Genomic DNA, 17,079 nt, shown 5'->3' with positions numbered 1-17,079 from the left:
CAGCCTCTGCTCGCTATTTAAATTCTCCCGCTGCCTCACTAGTGGACTTTCACGCGCTTGCGCAGTCGTGCCCTGTTCAACCTCACCTCTGCCTGTTCTCACCAAAGCCTGATTGAGCCAAAGCTCATTCTGCCTCAGTCCACTCCGAACGATGGCCGCTGTATATGGCAGTCTTTCTTTTTAAACCTTTGGTGCACTACGTCACGCGCCTGTGCAGTCTAGCCTCTTTGCCCCGATCAGTTAAAGAAAAAACAGCTTCTCTCCAAGCTTCTCTCTCCTCTCTTTTCTCTCTGCCTCTTGCTGCGATTTAAATAATATAATTTAATAATATAAATTTTATATAAATAATTTATATAATTTTATATAAATAATATAAATTTTAGTTTATTATCAATGACAGTATCATCACAGCCGAGAGTATTTAAACTGTGGCTAGATGAAGAATTTCCTCATACAAATTTTAGTTTATTATCGACGACAGTATCATCATAGCTGAGAGTATTTAAACTGTGACGAGATGATGAAATGAAATGCCACTACAAATGAATTGTAGTTGAGGACAAAAGATGGAGATTATCTTGTTGGCATATGTGTCTGGAGTGTACTTAATGACTGTTGAGCCTGAAGCATTATATCTTCTTGCAGATTGAGGAGGAGATAAAGGGTTGCCTTGACTTCTTGCGTTCAGTGTATGAAGTCCTTGGCTTCACTTTCCAGCTGAAACTCTCCACACGGCCGGAGATGTTTCTGGGAGATGTGGACACATGGAATAAAGCAGAAGAGGTCAGTGTTGACTGGGCAGCACGATTATCTGTGGAAGGACAACAATCTGGTTTAACATTGAATAAGAGACTGCCCTTGGCCCCTCTTACTCATGGATGCAAGAGCCGAGTTCAAGCTAGCTGGAAAGCAAGCATCCCAATCCAGCATTTTTGTTGTCCAATGTTTCAAATTAAAGATGAAAGGTTAGCTTTATTTGTCACATGCACATTGAAACATACAGTGAAATGCATTGTTTATGTCATTGGCCAACCCAAGTGTTGCCATGCTTCTGGTGCCAACATAGCATGCCCACAACTCACTGACCAGAACCCGTACGTGTTCGGAATGTGGGAGGAAACCGGAACATCCAGAGGAAACCCTTGTGGTCATGGGGAGCTGATACAAACTCTTTCTAGACAGCGGTGGAATTGAACCAGGGTCACTGGCGCTGTAAAGCGTTACACCAACCGCTATGATACTGTGCCATCCATTTGGGACCATGGTATAAAGGAACATCCTGGATTGTTATGTTGTACTGAATATATCCTGTACAACATCTGGCCTTTTTTACTTCTAGCCTTAATGTTATGGGTTTTGAGGAGTTTATATTTATTCTGTACTACCTCTTGGGACAGTGCATAGGGAGCTTTTTTTCTGTCTCCAGCCTGCACTATACCTGCTCTAGTAGTGTTTGGTAATAACATGGAGAGATTTCTTCAGAATCCAACCATGCTGTAACAGCCAGGGATCCAACCAATCTGCTGGAGGAACTCGGTAGGGCAGGCAGCATCTGGGGGTGAGGGAGGGGAAAATAGGCAGTCATTGTTTCAGGTTGAGACCCTTCATCTGGTCTGTTCCTCCACCCACAAATGCTACTCGACCTACTGAGTTCCTCCAGCAGTTAGTATTTTCCTCCAGCTTCCAACATCTGTTGTCACATGTGTTTTTAATCCAAGGTTCTTTATGAAGTCAGGAAAGTGGCACGAAACGTTGTGTTTCATGATCGTTTTATTAAGCTCTAATAGAGCAAAGAGAATCAGTTGCAAAAGTCAAGAGGCTATGAAAAAAGAACAGAGAATGAAGAAAAGATAGCAGGGCAATATGTTCAGCTTTTCTGCATTTCGAATGAAAGAAACATTCCATTCAAATTTGTAGATAAGAGTTATCCAATCAGACAGTCCCTATTCCAATAGATCGATACCAAGAAGTTGCCAGAATCATGTAAAGATCTGTAACTACCAGGGGACATTTTGAACAACTGCGTATAGACCACAAGACAAAGGAGCAGAATGAGGCCATTTGGCCCATCAGGTCTGCTCCGCCATTCAATCATGGCTGTTTCTTTATTCCCCTCCTCAGCCACACTCCCGGACCTTCTCCCCGTAACCTTTGATGCCGTGTCTAATCAAGAACCTATTGTTACGTAACCCCGTAACCAGGTAACTTACCAGCAAAGATAGCGGGATCAGCTGAGTCGGATGCTACTATTTTCAAACGTTTATTCAAAAAGGGGCACAAGCGTATGGTTACTACAAAACATTCAGATCATATACATCGTCAAAACTCAATCTAAAACACCGGTGTAATAATAATCAATCAGAAATAAGCTCTATAGTTGTCTAGGGGTAATACTGAGTCCAATTGAAATATAAAGAGTCACTCAGAAGTTTGCAGGCTTCTCCCTTTTGGGAACCGCTGGGGTTTTCACGTTGTAGAGAGAGAGAGATGGTTTAGAAAGGATAAACACTTGCCCGTTGTCTTTGCAGAGCAGATCCTTGGAATCAGGGGAGCAGGCTTCCCCGTTGTTAGTTAAAAGCAGTCTTCCGTTGGTTCTAGCCACAGATCCAAAATTTGGAATCTAACGCACATGGCTTCCTTCAAAATGGCTTCCCGCTCCCACGGGAATTGGTATCGTGCTTCCTTGGTGTCTCCTTGGTGCGTCTGAGGGTTTCCCCCCCTCAGACCCTCCTTTATACTTCTTCACGGGATCGCAGGTGTCAATCAGGTTGCAGGTAATGCGATCTCTCTCTCAACCAGCCCACTTTGCCCGAGGGCTTTTCACGTGGTCTCCATAAGACAATAGTCAATGTCGCCTTTATTCTGCTTCTCGGGAGAACGTGGTCTTCCGCACGTCTCTCTCTCTCTCTCCCATTTTCCTGTGTCTATTCAGCACGTCTCTTTCTCTCGTGGGTCAGTTGACCCCCCCCCTTGACTAGGGCTCTTGCGATTCTCACAAAGGAGGGGGCCCAGGGCATAACACTATCAATCTCTGCCTTAAGTTCACTCAACGATGCGGCCCGCACATTTGCACAATAAATTCCACAAATTCGCCACCCTCAGGCTAAAGAAATTTAAGGATATCTGTCTATCCTGAGGCTGTTCCCTCTTGTCCTAGATTCCCCCACCATGGGAAGCATTCTTTCCACATCTACTCTGTCTAAGCCTTTCAACATTTGAAAGGTTTCAACGAGATGCTTCCTCATCCTTCTAAATTTCAGCGAGTACAGACCCAGAGCCATCAAGTGTTCCTTGTATGATAGCCTTTTCGTTTCCGGAATCATCCTTATGGATCTCCTTTGGACCCTCTCCAATGCCAACACATCTTTTCTGAGATAAGGAGCCTAAAAAAGATAAAGATAGATCTGGTCCTCGGGTTGAAGTTCTAAACTGGTAAAAGGCCAAATTTGAAGAAATGAGAAGGGATCTAAAAAGCGTAGATTGGGACAGGTTGTTCTCTGACAAGGATGTGATTGGTAAGTGGGAGGCCTTCAAAGGAGAAATTTTGAGAGTGCAGAGTTTGTATGTTCCTGTCAGGGTTAAAGGCAAAATGAATAAGAATAAGGAACCTTGGTTCTCGAGGGATATTGGAACTCTGATAAAGAAGAAGAGAAAGATGCATAATATGTATAGGCAACAGGGAGGAAATAAGCTGCTTGAGGAGTATAAATCGAGTAAGAAAATACTTAAGAAATAAGTCAGGAGGGCTAGAAGAAGACATGAGGTTGCTTGGCAGTCAGGGTGAAGGATAATCCTAAGAGCTTCTACAGTTATGTTAAGAGCAAAAGAATAGTAAGGGATAAAATTGGTCGTTTTGAAGATCAGAGTGGTCGGCTATGTATGGAACCAAAAGAAATGGGAGAGATATTAAATGGGGTTTTTGCATCTGTATTTACTAAGGAAACTGGAATGGAGTCAAACAAGGCAAACAAGTAGGGAGGTCATGGAACTTATACAGATTAAAGAGGAGGAGGTGCTTGCTATCTTGAGGCAAATCAGAGTAGATAAATCCCCAGGTCCTGACAGGGTATTCCCTCGGACCTTGAAGGAGACTAGTGTTGAAATTGCAGGGGCCCTGGCAGAAATATTTAAAATGTCGATATCCACGGGTCAGGTGAAATTATAGGCTGGTAAGTTTGACATCAGTAGTAGGTAAATTATTGGAAGGAATACTAAGAGATAGGATCTACAAGTATTTGGATAGACAGGGACTTATTAGAAAAAGTCAGTATGGCTTTGTGTGTGGTAGGTCATGTTTAATGAATCTGTTAGAGTTTTTTGAGGAAGTTACCAGGAAAGTGGATGAAGGGAAGGCAGTGGATGTTGTATACATGGACTTCAGTAAGGCCTTTGACAAGGTCCTGCATGGGAGGTTAGTTAAGAAGATTCAGTCGCTATGTATACATGGAGAGGTAGTAAATTGGATTAGACATTGGCTCAATGGAAGAAGCCAGAGAGTGGTAGTGGAGGCCTGTGACTAGTGGTGTGCCACAGGGGTCAGTGCTGGGTCCATTGTTATTTGTCATCTATATCAATGATCTAGATGATAATGTGGCAAATTAGATCAGCCAATTTGCTGATGATACAAAGACTGGAAGTGTAGTGGACAGTGAGGAAGGTTTTCAAAGCTTGCAGAGGACCAGTTGGAGGAATCGGCTGAAAAATGGCAGATGGAGTTTAATGCGGACAAGTGTGAGGTATTGCACTTTGGAAGGTACATACAAGGTTCTACCAAGGTAGAACATACAAAGTAAATGGTAGGACACTGAGGAGTACAGTAGAACAGATTGATCTGGGAGTACAGATACATAATTCCCTAAAAGTGGTGTCACAAGTAGATAGGGTCGTAAAGAGAGCTTTTGGTACATTGGCCTTTATAAATCAAAGTATTGAGTGTAAGAGTTGGAATGTTAGGGTGAGGTTGTATAAGACATTGGTGAGACCAAATTTGGAGTATTGTGTGCTGTTTTGGTCACCTAATTACAGGAAGGATATTAATAAGGTTGAAAGAGTGCAGAGAAGCTTAACAAGGATGTTGCTGGGACTTGAGAAACTGAGTTACAGAGAAAGGTTGAATAGGTTAGGATTTTATTCCCTGGAGCGTAGGAGAATGAGGGGTGATTTGATAGAGGTGTATAAAATTATGATGGGTATAGATAGAGTGAATGGAAGCAGGCTTTTTCCACTGAGGCTAGGGGAGAAAAAAAACAGAGGTCATGGGTTAAGGGTGAAGGGGGAAAAGTTTAAAGGGAACATGGGGGGGCTTCTTCACGCAGAGAGTGGTGGGAGTGTGGAATGAGCTGCCAGATGAAGTGGTGAATGCGGGCTCACTTTTGACATTTAAGAAAAACTTAGACAGGTATATGGATGAAAGGGGTTTGGAGGGATATGGCCCAGGTGCAGGTGAGTGGGACTAGGCAGAAAAATGGTTCGGCACAGCCAAGAAAGGCCTGTTTCTGTGCTGTAATGTTCAATGGTTCTAAAACTGTTCACAATATTCAAGGTGAGGCCGCACCAGTGCCTTATAAAGCCTCAGCATCACATCCCTGCTCTTATATTCTAGACCTCTTGAAATGAATACTAATACTAATTTGCCTTCTTCACCACCGACTCAACCTGCAAGTTAACATTTAGGGTGTTCTGTACAAGGACTCCCAAGTCCTTTTGCATCTCAGATTTTTGGATTTTCTCCAGGTTTTGGAAATAATTTGCACATTTATTTTTATGACGAAAGTGCATGACCATGCATTTTCCAACATTGTAATTATTTTGGCACTTTCATGCCCATTCTCCTAATCTGTCTAAGTCCTTCTGCAGTCTATGTGTTTCCTCAACACTACCTGCCCCTCCACCAGTCTTCATATCATCTGCCACCTTGGCAACAAAGCCATCATCTAAATCATTGATATACTGGCAGCCAGCCAGAAAAGGATCCTTTTATTCCCACTCACTACCAATCAGCCAATTCTCTAAACTGTTTTATAATTCTCTAACTGGTCTATAATTTCCTTTCTGCTGCCTTCTTCCTTTCTTAGAGTGGAGTGACATTTGCAATTTTCTATTCTTCTAGCACCATGCCAGAGTCCAATGATTTTTGAAAGTTCATTACTAATGCCTCCATAACCGCAACCTTTTTCAGAACCCTGGGGTGCAGTTCATCTGGTCTGGGTAACTTATGTACACTTGGGTCTTCCAACTTTTTGTGCATCTTCTCCCTTGTAATTGTAACTGCACTCACTTTTCTTCCCTCACACACTACAACATCTGGCACACTGCTAGTGTCTTCCTCAGTGAAGACTGATGCAAAATACTCATTTAGTTCATCTGCCATCACCTTGTCCCCCATTATTATTTCTCCAGCTTCATTTTCTAGTGGTCCTATATCCACTTTCATCTCTCTTTTTTGCATGCTTGGAAAAAAACTTTCACTCTCCACTTTGATGTTGTTTACTAGCTTGCTTCCATATTTCATCTTTTCCCTCCTAATGATTCTGTTAGTTGCTCTCTTGGTTTTTAAAAGCTTCCCAATTCTCTAGCTAACTGCTAATTTTTTACTTTTTGAGTAATTCTTCATTTTTGGAATGCATCTACCCTGCATCTTCCTCAGTTTTCCCAGAAAATCACACTATTTCTGGTCTGCTATCATCTCTGCCAGCAGCTCCTTCCAATTTACTTTGGCCAAATCCTCCCTCGTACCACTGTAATTTCCTTTACTCCATTGAAATACTGCTGCATCAGACTTTACTTTCTCCCTATCAAATTTCAAGTTGAACTCAATTATAGTGTGATCACTGCCTCATTAAGGTTATTTTACCTGAAACTCCCTAATTACCTCTGGTTTATTACATAACACCCAATCCAGTATAGCTGATCCCCTGGTAGGCTCAAAGACAAACTGCTCTTGAGATCCATTACCAACCTGATTTTTCCAATAGACCTGCATGTTGAAATCACCCATGACTATCATAACATGTCCCTTTTGACACACCTTTTCTATTTCCCATTGTAATCTGTGGTCCACATCCTAGCTTCTGTTGGGAGGCCTGCATATAATTGCCATCAGGGTCCTTTTACCCTTGCAGTTTCTTAACTCAACCCACAAGGATTCAACATCTTCCAATCCTATGTCACATCTTTCTACAGATTTGATGCCATTTTTTACCAGCAGAGCCACACCACCCTGTCTGTTTACCATCCTATCCCTCCAGTAACCCTGGATGTTGAGCTCCCAGCTGCAATCATCACAGTATATTCATGCTATGACCACAAAGGGACACACTGAACAACTGCATTGAGTGTTGTTACCACAAGGAGACAGACTGAACAACTGCATGTACATACTATGACCACTAGTGGACACACTAAACAACTGCATGTACATACTATGACCACTAGGGAATACACTAAACAGTTATGTTAGGGAAAATTATATAAAATCCAAGCAGGTGTAGATGATTAAACTGTACAGAAAATTACAATTATACAGACTAATCCAACATGTTTCACCAGCAAGGAGGTGTTTGATTCCTGTCCAGGTTACCTGGAAAGGGTAAGTATTGGGTTACCAGTGAATGACTCCTGGACTTGAATGAACATAAAAATTATTAATTTCAGTTTTAAAGGTGTAAGAGTCAGAGCTGAGCTTTGTTTCTGTGCCATATTTTAGCAGCTGAAATGCAGTTTGGATGCGTTTGGAGAACCCTGGAGACTGAGTGCAGGAGACGGAGCCTTCTACGGACCAAAGGTTAGACTGGGGAGAGTCTGCGGTTTGAGAGTATGCTGTCAATCTGAACCTCCCAGAGGCTTTCAAACTCTCTAATTGACTGCAGATTGATGTTGACCTGAAGGATGCCCTGGGCAGATACCATCAGTGTGCCACCATCCAGTTGGACTTCCAGCTTCCCATTTGCTTTAATTTGACCTACGTTGGGTGAGCGCAGTTTCAAATTGTTAATGGGATCCTGTGTTTCAATATTAAACCTGCTTCCTCCCTGCATGTGCTGTGCTTGAGTAGTGGTGGCGAGTCTGTGGGTAAATACATCATCAGGCAGATTGATGATAGGATGCACAGTCATTCTGAGCTTGCGGGTGAGAGAGTTCTGCCCTGCAGGTCACGGTGCACATTGGGACCAACCAATGCAGGAGCCTTGGATTCCCACACCACCAGCTTCAGGTACAGTTATTACCACTTAACATCAGGCTCCTGAACCAGGGCGGATAACTTCACTAATCTTGTCTCTGGACTGATTCCACAACCTGCAGGCTCACTTTCAAAGACACTGCATCTCATGTTCTCAAACTTTTTTGCACAATTTATCTGCTTTTTTGTTTGTCAGATTTTGTTTATGCATAGTTTTTAATAAATTATGTTGTATTTCTTTATTTTCCTGTAAATGCCTGCTGGAAAATGAATCTCAGGGTAGTGTATGGTGTTAATAAATTTACTTTGATGAGCTTGGGTCTGATGTGTGCTGTGCCAAAGTTGAACAGTTCAGTTGAAGAATGATGAGTTCGCGGGATCAGGAAAACCATGGGTATTGTGGCAGAGTGAACACTCATTTCTGTATCTGTGTGTTGCTGATTCATTGTTCTCTCTTCAGCAAGGACGGAGCAGATGATAACCATCCCGTTATCATCCATCGCGCCGTGCTGGGGTCGCTGGAACGCATGGTGGCTATTCTTGCAGAGAACTATGCGGGGAAATGGTAATGTTCCAATACCAAACACTGCAAGGAGAAAGAGTTTCCCACAGACACCATGCCTTGTGCTCTTGAGCCATCTTCACAATGAATTGAATCAGAATCAGGTTTCATATCACTGGCATGTGTTATGACATTTGTTGTGTTGTGGTCACAATACATAATAACAAAAAAACTATAAATTACAATAGTGTGTTTGTATGTACACGTGTACGTGCACACACACACACAAGTTTTTATGTTTTATTGTTTTACAACATTGAAACACAGTGGACTTAATTTGGCTTTTTTGACACTGATCAACAGAAAAAGACTTCCATGTCGAAGTGAAAACAGATCTCTACAAAGTGATCTAAATTAATAACAAATATAAAACAAAATAATTGATTGCATAAATATTCAAACCCTTTAATATGATGCACTAAATCATCACTGGTGGAGCCAATTGAATTGACTTTAGTACTTACATCCTTCATATACATGAGTAAAAACCTTTACGTTATGTCTCCGTCTGAATGTGCAATTTATATTAATTTATAATAAATTATATGTATAGCAGAACAGTCAATATAGCACAGAAATACAATTGTATCAGTGTGAATTAATCAGTCAGATGGTCTGGTGGAAGAAGCTGTCCTGGAGCCTGTTGGTCCTGGCTTTTATGCTGTGGTACCATTTCCTGGATGGTAACAGCTGGAATTGTTTGTGTTTGGGGTGACTTGGGTCCCCAATGATCCTTCAAGCCCTTTTAATGCGCCTGATTTTGAATTGGTTTTCAAAGTTGCCTGATTAGTTAAATTGAGATCACCTGTGTGCAGTCAAGGTGTTTCAATTGATTGTAGTGAAATACACCTGTATTCAAAGGTCCAACTGCTGGTGAGTCACAAAAAGGTTATTGAAAAGCACCATTCAGGAGATAGATACAAGAAAATTTCCTAATCACTTGAAGTACAGTTAAGTCAATCTTCAGTAAATGGAAAGAATATGGCACAGCTGTAAATCTGCGTAGAGCAGGCCATCCTCAAAAACTGAGTGACCATGAAAGGAGGGGACAGTGAGGGAGGCCACCAAGAGAATTATGACAATTCTGGAGGAGTTCCAAGCTTCAGTGGCTGAGTTGGATGAGACTGCACATACAACAATTGTTGCCCAGGTGCTTCACCAGTCACAGCTTTATGGGAGAATGGCAAAGAAAAAAGTCACTGTTGGGAAAAAAATACTCACATGAAATCTTGGCTAGAGTTTGCTAGATGGCATGTGGGAGACCCTGAAGATAGCTGGAAGAAGGTTCTATGTTCTAATGAAACCAAAATTGAGCTTTTAGATCATCAGACTAAATGCTATGTTTGGCGTAAGCCAAACAGCGCACATCATCAAAAATACACCATCCCTAGTGGTGGAGGTTGCATTATGCTGTGGGGATGCCTCACTGCATCAGGCCCTGGAAGGCTTGTGAAAGTAGAGGGTAAAATTAATGCAGCAAAATACAGGGAGGAAAATCTAATGCCTACAAGAGAACTGCGACTTGGGAGAAGATTTGTTTTCTAGCAAGACAATGACCCCAAGCATAAAGCCAAAGCTACACAGGAATAGGTTAAAACAACGAAGTTAATGTCCTGGAGTGGCCAAGTTAGAGTCTAGACCTCAATCCAATTGAAAATTTGAAGCTGGACTTGAAAAGGGCTGTTCCCTGACAATCCTCTTGAAGACAGAGCTCGAGCAGTTTTGTACTGAAGAATAGGGAGAAATTGCAGTGTCCAGATGTGCAAAGTTGATAGAGACCAACTCAGACAAGGCTGTAATTGCTGCCAAGCCTTTTTTTTTGTACAGCGTCTTTACAAGATGGGTGACCCCAACCGCTCATATAACCATCCATTACCTGCTCCCATGGCTTCACATAATCCTCTTTGGGGGACTAAGCAGGTGCACATCTTGCCCAAGGGTGACCTACAGGCTAATCAAAAGAAGGAACACCTCACACCTCCTTTGGAGTTCTGCAAAAACAGAGAGAAAAAGTGAGGTGCCTATGGATTTGTTGTCCATTCAGAATCTGATGGTGGAGGGGAAGAAGTTGTTCCTGAAACATTGAGTGTGTGTCTTCGGGTAGCAATGAGAAGATATTCCTGGCATGTTCATAGTGATGGAGGTCCTTAATAATGGACCAGCTTTATGAGCTTGGTTTGAATTCTGGTGAATCAAATGCAGGGCATGCTTCACCATTTTTGTTGCCTTGACAATGGTGCATGCAATTTGACAGGAATGGATCCTGTCCGGACTCGGACCTCTCATCCTGGCTGGAATTCGCAACCCGGTTTGGACAGAAGAAACAAACAGATGATCCATCCTTGCTTACTGTATAGAGGGGCCCAGCTCCAGTCTGCAGCCATTAAGAGGTTTCGCTTTGTATTGGGCTCATTTGGCTGATCAGATCTGAGCACAGGAATGCTATTGGGTTAAAGTAGAGTAAATGTTGATAAGGAACATCACTGTCAGAGGAGTCTCCGTAACAGATGGGCTGTGGGGATGAGACCAGAATTTATGCCTCACAGGCTTTCCCTGTGATTATCACACTCAGCCAAGACTGACCTTTATCTTCGTGTCATAGAAAAAGACAGCTCATAGAAAAAGACAGCATGGATATAAACCTTTCAGCCTAAACAGTACATGGTGTCCACCCAGCTAGACGCAATTTCCTGCACTCGCCCTTCCATTCCTGGGATCATGCTTGTGAACTGATTCTGGATCCTCTCTTAGACCAGCACTTCTTCCCTTAAATATGGGGACCAATGGTGCTCAGTCTATTCTGAGGCTGTGCCCTCTGGTCCTCGACTCCTCCACTATAGGAAACCTCCTCTCCGCGTTCACTCTATCTCAGCCTTTCAAGATTCGATAGGTTTTAATGAGTTTCCACCTGCCCCCCCCCCCCCCCATTCTTTGAAATTCCTGTGAGTTACAGGTACAGGACCATCTAACACTCCTCATAAGTTAACCCCTTCATCCCTGGAATAATTCTCATGCTCCTCCTTTGGGCCATCTTCAATCGCTGAAAATAAACATAGAACATAAAATTCTACAGTACATTACAGGCCCTTCAGCCCACAATGTTGTGCCGACCATGTAACCTACTCTAGGAACTGCCTAGAATTTCCCTACCTCATAGCCCTCTATTTTTCTAAGCTCCATGTACCCATCTAAGAGTCTCTTAAAAGACCCTATTGTATCCACCTCTACCACTGTTGCTGGCAGCCCATTCCACACACCCACCTCTCTTGAAAAACTTAAACCTCTGACATCCCCCCTGTACCTACTTCCAAGCACCTTAAAACAATGCCCCCTCATGTTAGCCATTTCAGTTCTGGGATAAAGCCTCTGGCTATCCACACAATCAATGCTTCTCCCCAATCAGGTCACCTCTCCTCCTCTGTTGTTCCAAGGTGAAAAGGTCAAATTCACTCAACCTATTCTCATAATTCCAGGCAATCCAGGCAACATCCTCATAAATCTTCTTTGCACTCCCTCTGTAGTATCTGCATCCTTCCTGTCGTGAGGTGACCAGAACTGAACACAGTACTCTAAGTGGGGTCTGAGTATAGCCGTAACATTACCTCATGGCTCTTGAACTCAATCCCACAGTTGATGAAGGCTAACACACCATATGCCTTGTTAACAACATGATTGACAGTGTTTGTTGGAGCAGACTGATGAATGTTGCCTGTGTGGATTGTGACTGTACTCTCTTGGCTGAGGTGTATAATCTGTTTATAGGGCTTTCCCCTGCCCTGCCAGCAACCCCTCACCATTTGTTGGTGGAGGAGGAGGGAAGGGAGGAGAGTGGGAGGGCAGGAGGAAGGAGAGGAGAGAGAGAGGGAGAAAAGGAAGTTGTTGCATTAGATGCCTATGCTCTTCGTCAGATTGTGACTGGTTTCTCTCCAGCTTCCTCTGCTGAGCCATCTTCTGCACTCCCTTTTCACCTATGACTGCGTTCCTGTGCATTGTTCTAATTCCATAATCAAGTTTGCAGACGACACCACGGTGATTGGCCTGATCAGAGGGGATGACGAGATGGCCTACAGGGACGAGGTCCAGCACCTGGCTGCGTGGTTTCCCAACAACAACCTGGCCCTTAATACCCAGATGACCAAGGAGATCATTGTGGACTTCAGGCATGCTAGGAGCCACACTCATGTCCCCACCTACATCAATGGAGCTGTAGTGGAGCGTGTATTCAAATTCCTTGGGGTCCACATTTCCGAGGATCTCACCTGGTGTCTGAACTCCTCCATACTGATTAAAAAGACGTAACAGCACCTTTATTTCCTGCGGGGCATCAAGAAAGCTCACCTCTGTCCCAGGATAGTGATGGACTTTTACTGCTGTACCATTGAGAGCATACTCACCAACTGCATCTCAATGTGGTATGGCAATTGTGCCGTATCGGACCGCAAAGCACTCCAGCATGTGGTGAAAACTGCCCAGCGGATTATGGGCACCCAATTGCCCACCATTGAGAACATCTACCATAAAAGCTGCCTGGGCAGGGCGAAAAGCATTATCAAGGATACATCTCACCCTAACCATGGACTTTTTACTCTCCTCCCATCCGGTAATCACTACAGGAGCCTCCGCTCCTGCACCAGCAGGCTAAGGAAGAGCTTCTTCCCTGAGACTGTGACCCTGCTGAACCTCATCACAGCACTAAGCAGTATTGTACCCATATTGTACTGTCTCAGTGCTTTTATATTTGTGTGCTGTAGCACTTTTTATTCGCAGTTATTTTGTAAATAACACTATTCTTTGCATTTCTGGTTAAATGCTAGCTGCATTTCATTTGGCTTTGTATCTGTACTCGGCACAATGACAATAAAATTGAATCTAATCTAATCTAAATCATGCAGGGTACCAGTAGGACAGTGATTCCCAACAGGGGCAGTTAAGCGTCGAGAGTTAGAGGAAATAGAAGTTGTCGGGGGGGGGGGGGGGGTGTTCAAGATTCTTGGGGGGGGGGTTGTCAATAAGCAGCACCCTAACTTGAAGCATGAGGCCTGACCGATCGTTAGTAGAGCAGGCAATTCCCAAAAAAAAGAATGAGGTACTAGAATACAGGAAGAGCCATTATGTCTGCAGGCGGTGAACACTCGTCGTCACAACACGTCTGAAACATGGCAATCTCATCCGACCTTACCAACCAAACAGACATTATTGGGGATGTATAAATTAGCACTTAGGGTGCCCAGCAGTTCCTCTTGACTCACAACATGGAAAGAGTTCATGCAATGTACAGTTGGTAAGTCAAGTACACCCTCTCAACTTTCTCTCCTGATCTACAGAAAATAGGTCACGCAATGATACAGCAGAGGCCGGAACCAATCAGTGAACCTGCCAACCCCAAGGATTCCTCCTGAGGTGTTCAAAGCGACCTTGGCTTCATATGTGTGGTTAAGAATTGTGTGATTAGTCAATCGCGCTAACTGCAATAGTATAAAGGTAGCTTGCGAAACACCAGCTCTATCCTGACTAATATTCAGATTCCAACCTGTGATTGTCTTCATCTTTGCCTCACTGTTCCTTGGCATGTCAATTCGCTGTCGTTGTGAACATCCGATAGGCATTCCCTGTTTGGGTTAATTTTTTTATTTTAATTTAGCCCTATTAATGATGGATAAATATGTCAGCGTGGTCTTAATGAGTATGAAGGCAGAGAAGCCTTGAATTCTAATCCTGCTAAGAAATAGAAACTACGGAGAGTGCATCAATACAATGTTACACAACTTGAGTATGGTTTTATTCCATTCCCATCAGATCAGCGATGCCCCATGTGTCTTATTTGTAATACTGTACAGTCTAATGAAGCCATCAAGATTGCAGGAACAATTCCGTAAAAGACACCCTAAAGGAGCTACTTATTGTTTTAGAAGATAAACCTTTTCAGAAGATGAAAGAAGCATTTTCAATTTCAAATGCGTTACACACTGGAGTCATTTGCCAAGAAAGCTAAAAATGACCTTGATAGTGGCCTTGTTGCTTCTTATAACATTTCCAAAATGATAGTAAAGTGTGGATAATCTCACACAATTGGTGAAAGATTAACAATGACTGCTGTATCAGAAGTGTTCACCACTGTTCTCAAAAAGGGTGCCAGTATTTTAAAATCAATTCCTCTGAGTAATAACTCTGTTGCCTGTCATATTGATGAAATGAGTGAAGACATTGAGTATCAACTGTGCACAGAGCTACAAAAGACAATTTGGGATGCAACTGGATGAGTCAACTTCAAGACAACGAGGCATTGCTAAGAGATTCTCTTTTGTAAAAAGTTAAAAACAATTATCAACGAAGAATCAATCTATGATGACCTCAAAATGTATAAAAACCTTCCAATTAGGAACATGATTTTTTGTGCAACAGATGGCGAGCACCATATATGACAGGTCGCCATGTTGGTTTAGTGGCATTTATGCAAAAAGGAATTCCAAAATATGTTTGCAATCCACTGTGTAATTCATCGTCAACATCTCACAGCCAAAAACCTCAGTCAGCTATTTTTTCCAAGCATGACTCTTGTAATATCTGCTATCAACCAAATTAAAGCAGAATATTTTGCTAGTTATCCAAGATTATGATGAAGAGTTTAAGCACTTGCTTCTTCACACTGAAATGCATTGGCTGTCAAAAGGCTGCTGCCTAAAATATTTTTTTCTTTTTGACACTGTCACTTAAAGTCATCAATAATTTGGGAAACAAGATTGAACTTCTCCGTGGAGATGTGGCATACCTAGCCAATCTGTATGACAAAATGAACATTCTAAAAATGAAACTGCTGGGTGAGAATTTCAATTTAGTCCAGGCAAAAAGTCCTCTATCACCTGAAAATTGGAAATGTATAAGCCAACTATTGGGAGAAGAATGTTCTCACAGTTTCCCTGCATGGCCAGTATGGTACTGTCTTTCACAGACAGTGATTCACAAGAGTACTGCTTACACTTGCAGTCACTGAGGAGGATTTTCAGAATTGATTCAAGGATTTGAATGATCTAGAAGTTCCAGAGAGGGTAATTAACCCATTTCTTTGCAAGGTGGAAGAACAGAAAGAGAGCTTGCAAGAAGAAATTATCAAAATTCAGTATGATGAAGAAGCAAAAATGCTTTTCAAAAATGTTGGCTTTTATGGTACATGGCTACGCTGTCATACAAAGTTTCTTGGTCTTTGGAGAAGAGCCAAACTGCTCTTCATTACACTTCCATTCTCCTACCTTGTTGAAAGAGGCTTCAATACAGTGAACCACATACTCATAAAAAACAGAATCCACTTGAACATTGTTATGCATGGGGACTTGGGGCTTTTGCTGTCACAACCTGAACCAGATATTTCAACTCTTGATAAAAACCATCAAGCTGAAGGATCACATTGATATCAAAGCTACTGTACAGTGCACAGGTACTGTGTAAACGAGGTTTAAAGACAAAAATTTAAAGCAGAATCATTTTTCTCATAATAATTAAAATAAGTACTTTATTGATCCCAAGTGGGAAATTATTTCGTTACAGCAGCAACATTTAAAAACACACTCAGCAATGATAATAAATAATAATAAATTTATTAACTAATAAAGAATAATACACAATAATTTATCAGTGTAATAATGCAATAATGTACAAAACGATAAACGGAGACTGTTGTAGTATGATGTGTGTTCTCCTGTCTCACAGAGATGAACTGTTGTATATGGTGGACTTGTTTTTACACCATGAGGGCGCTAGAAAGCATATTGTGCCTAAGAGGGGTGTTGGGCTAAAAAAAGGTTGGGAAATACTGCTGTAGGAGAATGTGTATGGAAATAGAATCTGTAGCACTACAGCAAGGCTACAGGCCCTTCGGCCCATCTAGTCCATGCCGACTACAATATCCATGAAATGCAGTGAGTTGTTAAGGCTGATTTTGTGCAACATATTTTTAACTTTGTTTTTTTTTTAACTCTAGGCCATTCTGGCTTTCCCCTCGGCAGGTTATGGTGGTCCCTGCTGGCCCAAGCAGTGAGGAGTATGGCCAGAGGGTAGGCAAAGTGCAAATTCCTCACAGGTCACATGTGCCATTTGGTACAAATTGCTCCTAACACTTGTCTCTTGTAGGTTTGCCAGGAATTGCTTGAGGCTGGTTTCTTGGCTGATGTGGACCTGGACTCTGGCTCTTTGCTGAGTATGAAGATTTGGAATGCTCAACTTGCTCAGTACAATTTTATCTTTGGTAAATCACTCCACTGTGAGATATCCTGACCTTCACACTTGTTGTCTTTGCTCTGGGAGGTACAGCTCTTTTGGCAGATCTTGTGCTGTACCAAGGATG

General features: G+C 42.4%; 1 protein-coding gene across 2 annotated transcripts in view; it reads left to right on the top strand.

Annotated features, from left to right (window-relative positions):
* LOC140714045 (threonine--tRNA ligase 1, cytoplasmic-like) overlaps nt 1-17,079 on the top strand; it is a 99,773-nt gene that overhangs the window by 81,332 nt on the left and 1,362 nt on the right. The window contains exons 12-17 of one of the 2 annotated variants that reach the window (XM_073024720.1): nt 646-783; nt 7,706-7,783; nt 7,869-7,969; nt 8,640-8,744; nt 16,717-16,789; nt 16,866-16,980. In XM_073024720.1, the coding sequence (XP_072880821.1) occupies nt 646-783; nt 7,706-7,783; nt 7,869-7,969; nt 8,640-8,744; nt 16,717-16,789; nt 16,866-16,980 (610 nt within the window). The remainder of the gene's footprint in view (nt 1-645; nt 784-7,705; nt 7,784-7,868; nt 7,970-8,639; nt 8,745-16,716; nt 16,790-16,865; nt 16,981-17,079) is intronic. The other variant, XM_073024721.1, reaches the window with a different exon arrangement.

The sequence above is a fragment of the Hemitrygon akajei genome, chromosome 21 (assembly GCF_048418815.1).
Source record: "Hemitrygon akajei chromosome 21, sHemAka1.3, whole genome shotgun sequence".
Lineage (NCBI taxonomy): Eukaryota > Metazoa > Chordata > Chondrichthyes > Myliobatiformes > Dasyatidae > Hemitrygon > Hemitrygon akajei.
This window is presented reverse-complemented; position numbering and strand designations above follow the sequence as displayed.